The 8,782-nt window shown below is 44.2% G+C and overlaps 1 protein-coding gene across 2 annotated transcripts in view; it reads right to left on the reverse strand.

The window, feature by feature from the left end:
* LOC110489226 (kelch-like protein 4) overlaps positions 1–8,316 on the reverse strand; it is a 46,320-nt gene extending 38,004 nt beyond the window's left edge. The window contains exon 1 of one of the 2 annotated variants that reach the window (XM_036943477.1): positions 7,442–8,316. In XM_036943477.1, the coding sequence (XP_036799372.1) occupies positions 7,442–7,902 (461 nt within the window). In that variant the 5' untranslated portion in view covers positions 7,903–8,316. The remainder of the gene's footprint in view (positions 1–7,441) is intronic. The other variant, XM_036943478.1, reaches the window with a different exon arrangement.
* Between the last annotated feature and the right edge of the window lie 466 nt (positions 8,317–8,782).

The raw sequence follows: 8,782 nt of genomic DNA on the forward strand, positions 1-8,782 counted from the left end.
ATTAATATTATTAACATTCTATCAATATTGGTTACATTCTATTAATATTGGTAACACCATTAATATTATTAACATTCTATCAATATTGGTTACATTCTATTACTATTGGTAACATTCTATTAATATTGGTAACAGTCTATAAATATTGGTAACATTCTATAAATATTGGTAACACCATTAATATTATTAACATTCTATCAATATTGGTTACATTCTACTAATATTGGTAACAGTCTATAAATATTGGTAACATTCTATAAATATTGGTAACACCATTAATATTATTAACATTCTATCAATGTTGGTTACATTCCATTGATATTGGTAACATTCTATTAATATCGGTAACATTCTATTAATATTGGTAACATTCTATTAATATTGGTTACATTTTATTGATATTGGTAACATTCTATTAATATTGGTAACACTGTTAAAATTGGTAACATTCTATTAATTTTGGTAACATTATAATTACATTATACATTATACATTTCTCCTTCGCCAAGTAAATCCATCCACCTGACAGGTGTGGCATATCAAGAAGCTGATTAAACGGCATGATAATTACACAGGTGCACCTTGTGCTTGGGACAATAAAAAGCCACTAAAATATGCAGTTTTGTCACACAACACAATGCTAAGGATGTCTAAAGTTTTGAGGGACTGTGCAATTGGCACGCTGACTGCAGGAATGTCTGAGAATGTTGCCAAAGAATTGAATGTTAATTTCTCTACCATAAGCCACCTCAAACGTTGTTTTAGAGAATTTGGCAGTACATCCAACCAACCTCACAACCGCAGACCACGTGTATGGCATCATGTGGGCAAGTGGTTTGCTGATGTCAACCTTGTGAACAGAGTGCCCCATGGTGGCGGTGGGGTTATGGTATGGGCAGGCATAAGCTACGGACAAAAACACAATTGCATTTCATTGATGGCAATTAGAATGCACAGAGAAACCATGAAGAGATCCTGAGAACCATTGTCATGCCATTCATCCGCCGCCATCACCTCATGTTTCAGTATGATAATGCAAGGAGTTGTACACACTTCCTGGAAGCTGAAAATGTCAAAGTTCTTCCATGGCCTGCATACCCACCAGACATTGAGCATGTTTGGAATGCTCTGGATCGACGTGTATGTCACTGTGCGCCAGTTCCCGTCAATATCCAGCAACTCGGCACAGCCATTGAAGAGGAGTGGGACAACATTCCACAGGCCACAATCAACAGCCTGATCAACTCTATGCAAAGGAGATGTGTCATGCTGCATGAGGCAAATGGTGGTCACACCAGATACTGACAGTTTTTTAAAGGTATATGTGACCAACAGAAGCATATCTGTATTCCCAGTCAAGTGAAATCAGTAGATTAGATCCTAATGCATTTATATCAATTGACAGATTTCCTTTATTTGAACTGTAACTCAGTAAAATGTTTGAAATTGTTGCATGTTGGGGGGGGGGGGGGGGGGTAGGGCGGTAGTGTACAGATTATTTTATGAGACGATACATGAAACAATTTGGTACATTTGATAAGTGAGATGAACATGAAATACATTATTTGTTGATGTAAAAAAATGTAATGCATAGATTTTAAGGTTGTGTCATTAGATTTGCGAAAGGGGTGGGGTCCCCTGACGTTTTCGGTAAAGAAATGGGGTCCCCAGACGTTCTCGGTAAAGAAATGGGGTCCCCAGACGTTCTCGGTAAAGAAATGGGGTTTCCAGACGTTCTCGGTAAAGACATGGGGTCCCCAGACGTTCTCGGTAAAGAAGTGGGGTCCCCAGACGTTCTTGGTAAAGACATGGGGTCCCCAGACGTTCTCGGTAAAGAAGTGGGGTCCCCAGATGTTCTTGGTAAAGACATGGGGTCCCCAGATGTTCTCGGTAAAGAAGTGGGGTCCCCAGACGTTCTTGGTAAAGAAGAGGGGCCCCAGACGTTCTTGGTAAAGACATGGGGTCCCCAGATGTTCTCGGTAAAGAAGTGGGGTCCCCAGACGTTCTTGGTAAAGAAGTGGGGTCCCCAGACGTTCTTGGTAAAGAAGTGGGGTCCCCAGATGTTCTTGGTAAAGAAGTGGGGTCCCCAGACGTTCTTGGTAAAGAAGTGGGGTCCCCAGATGTTCTTGGTAAAGAAGTGGGGTCCCCAGATGTTCTTGGTAAAGAAGTGGGGTCCCCAGATGTTCTTGGTAAAGAAATGGGGTCCCCAGACGTTCTCTGTAAAGAAATGGGGTCCCCAGACGTTCTCGGTAAAGAAGTGGGGTCCCCAGATGTTCTTGGTAAAGAAGTGGGGTCCCCAGATGTTCTTGGTAAAGAAGTGGGGTCCCCAGATGTTCTTGGTAAAGAAATGGGGTCCCCAGACGTTCTCTGTAAAGAAATGCGGTTCCCAGAAGTCCTCGGTAAAGAAATGGGGTCCCCGCTGAATAAGTTTGAATACCACTGATCTACAGGTATAGAAAGCCTTGTTTTGGTATCAGTGTCTGTGAAGGGCTTATCACCTGAGTTTGCCATTGGGGATAAACGGAGACAGATCCTCTTCATCTCTGATTGGCTTTTAGTGCTCACCTTTCAACATCAACACTTGTTTACTTTCCTGCAACAACACAAGCAGAACAAGATATCACCCCAGAAATCCCCTGGAAAATATACTGTCTATAAGATGTACACAACAACAGAAGATCACACAGCCCAAACTCCCAAGGATGTATTTGAACGTAATCCTTTTAGAGGTTGCTTTCCGATAAGATAATATGCCAGAGATGAACTAGCAAATGAACAGCAAAACAGGTAAAGATCGTATGTGTCGCATTCGTTTATGGGAAGAATCAGACCAAGGTGCAGCGTGGTAAGCGTACATCTTACTTTATTTGATGAACACCAAAAGACAACATAATATGAATGAACGTAACGTTCTGCAGGCTACACAGCAACAATACAAAATCAAGATCCCACAAACTAAGGTGGGAAAAAAGGCTGCCTAAGTATGATCCCCAATCAGAGATAACGATAGACAGCTGCCTCTGATTGGGAACCATACCCTGCCAACAAAGTAATTGACCAACTAGAATGCCCACCCACCCTGACCAACCAAATAGAGAAATAAACAGGCTCTCTAAGGTCAGGGCGTGACAGTATGTCGGCGGGAGTTTAATATCAGAATCTGAGATGTGTTTCTGGAGAACAATTGAAAGTCTTCTCTTTCATAAGAACATGTTATATTATTTTAATGTGTTACTTTTTGATATTTGGTGTTTTACGTTGTACACTGGGGATATTTAAGCAGAATTCTGCAACCGGAGTCTCAATTTGGTGTTTGTCCCATCATGAATTGTGAGCGGACTCCAGGCCTCACAACCATAAAGGGCAATGGGTTCTATAACTGGTTCAAGTTTTTGTAGAGAGATCCTAATTGGTATGTCAAATGATATGTTCCTTTTGAAGGCATAGAATGCCCTTCTTGCCTTATCTCTCAGATCGTTCACAGCTTTGTGGAGGTTACCTGTTGCGCTGATGTTTAGGCCGAAGTAGGTATAGTTTTTTTGTGTGCTCTAGGGCAACGGTGACTAGATGGAATTTGTATTTGTGGTCCTGGATCTTTTTTGGAACACCATTAGTTTTGTCTTACTGAGATTTACTGTCAGGGCCCAGGTCTGACAGAATCTGTGCAGAAGATCTAGGTGCTGCTGTAGGCCCTCCTTGGTTGGTCTGTTTAATAGGGCCTGTCTGTTTTCCTGTGCCTGTGTTCTCTCTCGCTCTCTTTCTCTCTCTCTCGCTCTGTGTCTCTCTTTCTGTTTTATAGGGCCTGTCTGTCTGCCGGTGACTGCATTCTCATTCTCTCTCTCTCTCTCTCTTTCTCTGTCTCTCTCTCTCTGTCTCTCTTTCTTTCTGTTTTATAGGGCCTGTCTGTCTGCCGTTGATTGCTCTCTCTCTCTCTCTCTCTCTCTCTCTCTCTCTCTCTCTCTCTCTCTCTCTCTCTCTCTCTCTCTCTCTCTCTCTCTCTCTCTCTCTCTCTGTTTTATAGGGCCTGTCTGTCTGCAGGTGACTGCGTTCTCTCTCTCTCTCTCTCTCTCTCTCTGATGTAATGTGTGTTCTTCCTGTAGCCACTTTAACTCCCAGGATGAATACATTAATAATACAATCTCTGTTGCTGCTGCTGTCGGGTACCAGCTCAATATATACTTCTTTATTCTCACAGCAATAAAGCAAAGGCTTAGGAAGCTTTATCTGCACAAAAACATGAAGTCGTCTCGTCTGTGATACCATGCATGACGTCCAATTAATCATTTAAATATTTTTTATTGGTTTGCGTTTCTTCATCCTGTAGACTAGATTGTGTGAGTGGGATATAAATGCAACTGTACGATTGAACTACCTCCCAGGTGAGTTGTAAAGACAGCTGTACCAGTGAACTACCCTCCAGGTGAGTTATAAAGACAGCTGTACCAGTGAACCACCTCCCAGGTGAGTTATGAAGACAGCTGTACCAGTGAAATACCCCCAGGTGAGTTATAAAGACAGCTGTACCAGTGAACTACCTCCCAGGTGAGTTATAAAGACAGCTGTACCAGTGAACTACCTCACAGGTGAGTTATAAAGACAGCTGTACCAGTGAAATACCCCCAGGTGAGTTATAAAGACAGCTGTACCAGTGAACTACTCCCCAGGGGAGTTATAAAGACAGCTGTACCAGTGAAATACCCCCAGGTGAGTTATAAAGACAGCTGTACCAGTGAACTACCCTCTGGGTGAGTTATAAAGACAGCTGTACCAGTGAACTACTCCCCAGGGGAGTTATAAAGACAGCTGTACCAGTGAACTACCTCCCAGGTGAGTTATAAAGACAGCTGTACCAGTGAACTACTCCCCAGGTGAGTTATAAAGACAGCTGTACCAGTGAACTACCTCCCAGGTGAGTTACAAAGACAGCTGTACCAGTGAACTACCCTCCAGGTGAGTTATAAAGACAGCTGTACCAGTGAACTACCCTCCAGGTGAGTTATAAAGACAGCTGTACCAGTTAAATACCCCCAGGTGAGTTATAAAGACAGCTGTACCAGTGAAACACCTCCCAGGTGAGTTATAAAGACAGCTGTACCAGTGAACTACCTCACAGGTGAGTTATAAAGACAGCTGTACCAGTGAAATAACCCCAGGTGAGTTATAAAGACAGCTGTACCAGTGAAATACCCCCAGGTGAGTTATAAAGACAGCTGTACCAGTGAACTACCCTCCAGGTGAGTTGTAAAGACAGCTGTACCAGTGAACTACTCCCCAGGGGAGTTATAAAGACAGCTGTACCAGTGAACTACCTCCCAGGTGAGTTATAAAGACAGCTGTACCAGTGAACTACTCCCCAGGTGAGTTATAAAGACAGCTGTACCAGTGAACTACCTCCCAGGTGAGTTACAAAGACAGCTGTACCAGTGAACTACCCTCCAGGTGAGTTATAAAGACAGCTGTACCAGTGAACTACCCTCCAGGTGAGTTATAAAGACAGCTGTACCAGTTAAATACTCCCAGGTGAGTTATAAAGACAGCTGTACCAGTGAACCACCTCCCAGGTGAGTTATAAAGACAGCTGTACCAGTGAACTACCCTCCAGGTGAATTATAAAGACAGCTGTACCAGTGAACCACCCTCCAGGTGAATTATAAAGACAGCTGTACCAGTGAACTACCCTCCAGGTGAGTTATAAAGACAGCTGTACCAGTGAAATACCCCCAGGTGAGTTATAAAGACAGCTGTACCAGTGAACTACCTCCCAGGTGAGTTATAAAGACAGCTGTACCAGTGAAATACCCCCAGGTGAGTTATAAAGACAGCTGTACCAGTGAACTACCCTCCAGGTGAGTTATAAAGACAGCTGTACCAGTGAAATACCCCCAGGTGAGTTATAAAGACAGCTGTACCAGTGAACTACCCTCCAGGTGAGTTATAAAGACAGCTGTACCAGTGAACTACTCCCCAGGGGAGTTATAAAGACAGCTGTACCAGTGAACTACCTCCCAGGTGAGTTATAAAGACAGCTGTACCAGTGAACTACTCCCCAGGTGAGTTATAAAGACAGCTGTACCAGTGAACTACCCTCCAGGTGAGTTATAAAGACAGCTGTACCAGTGAACTACCTCCCAGGTGAGTTATAAAGACAGCTGTACCAGTGAACTACCTCCCAGGTGAGTTATAAAGACAGCTGTACCAGTGAACTACCCCCCCAGGTGAGTTATAAAGACAGCTGTACCAGTGAACTACCTCCCAGGTGAGTTATAAAGACAGCTGTACCAGTGAACCACCTCCCAGGTGAGTTATAAAGACAGCTGTACCAGTGAACTACTCCCCAGGTGAGTTATAAAGACAGCTGTACCAGTGAACTACCCTCCAGGTGAGTTATAAAGACAGCTGTGCCAGTGAAATACCCCCAGGTGAGTTATAAAGACAGCTGTGCCAGTGAACTACCTCCCAGGTTTCGCAAAATTTATACCTATACATATACATGGACACATAAAATAACACATCTCAATTTAGGCCTTCACCTATTTGGAGTACTAACTGGTTAACATGTTGATATTTGTAAATTCAGACTTATGTGGTGAACTTCTCCCGTAACGTACTGTGAACAGAAACAAGGCGCTAAAGCACTTATCTTTTATCTCAGTTCCATCCATACCTGTCTCTTGCTTTGCCATACCTGTGTCTAGCTTTGCCATACCTGTCTCTTGCTTTGCCATACCTGTCTCTTGCTTTGACATACCTGTCTCTTGCTTTGCCATACCTGTGTCTAGCTTTGCCATACCTGTCTCTTGCTTTGACATACCTGTGTCTAGCTTTGCCATACCTGTCTCTTGCTTTGACATACCTGTGTCTTGCTTTGCCATACCTGTGTCTAGCTTTGCCATACCTGTCTCTTGCTTTGACATACCTGTGTCTAGCTTTGCCATACCTGTCTCTTGCTTTGCCATACCTGTGTCTAGCTTTGCCATACCTGTCTCTTGCTTTGACATACCTGTGTCTAGCTTTGCCATACCTGTGTCTAGCTTTGCCATACCTGTGTCTAGCTTTGCCATACCTTTCTCTTGCTTTGCCATACCTGTGTCTAGCTTTGCCATACCTGTCTCTTGCTTTGACATGCCTGTGTCTAGCTTTGCCATACCTGTCTCTAGCTTTGACATACCTGTGTCTTGCTTTTACATACCTGTGTCTAGCTTTGACATACCTGTGTCTAGCTTTGCCATACCTGTCTCTTGCTTTGACATACCTGTGTCTTGCTTTGACATACCTGTGTCTAGCTTTGACATACCTGTCTCTAGCTTTGACATACCTGCGTCTAGCTTTGACATACCTGTGTCTAGCTTTGACATACCTGTGTCTAGCTTTGACATACCTGTGTCTAGCTTTGACATACCTGTCTCTAGCTTTGACATACCTGTTTCTTGCTTTGCCATACCTTTCTCTTGCATCCGCCTCTAAGGACTCTTCAACACTCTTCACATTCTCCTGGCTGCTCTTGGAGCAGTCCTCCTTCCTGGTGTTGTTAGGTGAGCTGCTGTTCTTAGGCAGCTCGTGGCCACCCTGCTGCTGCAGGTGCTGAATAATATTCTGCTGTTGCCATGATTGATTACTGGCTCTGACATAGACTGGCGTGGGGGCCAGGATACTATGGACCGGACTGTTGCTGTTCTGCTTCCGGAGTCCCCCTCCACTGCCACCTCTGTCCCGGGAGTGATTCTTCAGCCTGCCCTGGACTGGGGTCCCTCTGTGATCAAAGCTCTCCTGGAGGTATCCTCCTCCTCCTCCTCCTCCTCCTCCTCCTCCTCCTCCACCGGCAGAACTCTGGGATGAATGACTAAACCAGCGCCAACGCAGCCTGAGGATCTGTTTCATATCAAACTCCTTCTTTCCCGACATCCTCCTCTCTTTCTTTCTTTCTCTCTTTCTTTCTTTCTTTCTCTCTTTCTCGCTTTATTCCTTTCTTTCTCCCTTTCTTTCTCTATTTCTTTCTTTCTTTCTTTTCAAAGATGAAGAAGAAAGCAGCAGTCAAATGCACTAGTGTAGAATCCCCCCTAAAACATGGAGGAGGGTAAAGAAAAAGAGCCTATGAATTCAGTTCCAGTATGTTCAGTACTGTACGCCACCCTCTTCCTCCTTTTGTCTTCTTCCTCCTCCTCCTCCTCCGTTGTTCTTTTAGTGGAGGGCAAGATGGGAACAGTCTCTCTCTCTCTCTCTCTCTCTGCAGCTTTTGTTTCCTTGTGCCTGGTCTTATTTTCCTCCTCCTTCCATCCTCTCGCGCTCTCTCTCTGTCTCTGTCTTTCTCTCTATATATCTCTCAGCTGTTGCTGCTCCTGCTGCTGCCTGTTAAGCTAAGTTAATGCACATGCACGATGATGCACGATGATACTCTCTCTCTCTCTCTCTCTCTCTCTCTCTCTCTCTCTCTCTCTCTCTCTCTCTCTCTCTCTCTCTCTCTCTCTCTCTCTCTCTCTCTCTCTCTCTCTCTCTCTCTCTCTCTCTCTCTCTCTCTCTCTCTCTCTCTCTCTCTCTCTCTCTCTCTCTCTCTCTCTCTCTCTCTCTCTCTCTCTCTCTCTCTCTCTCTCTCTCTCTCTCTCTCTCTCTCTCTCTCTCTCTCTCTCTCTCTCTCTCTCTCTCTCTCTCTCTCTCTCTCTCTCTCTCTCTCTCTCTCTCTCTCTCTCTCTCTCTCTCTCTCTCTCTCTCTCTCTCTCTCTCTCCGTGTCCTCACTGCTCACGCAACACACAGGAACCGAAACAGAAATGTGAAATGTTTAATGTT

Source organism: Oncorhynchus mykiss, chromosome 14, assembly GCF_013265735.2.
Source record: "Oncorhynchus mykiss isolate Arlee chromosome 14, USDA_OmykA_1.1, whole genome shotgun sequence".
NCBI lineage: Eukaryota > Metazoa > Chordata > Actinopteri > Salmoniformes > Salmonidae > Oncorhynchus > Oncorhynchus mykiss.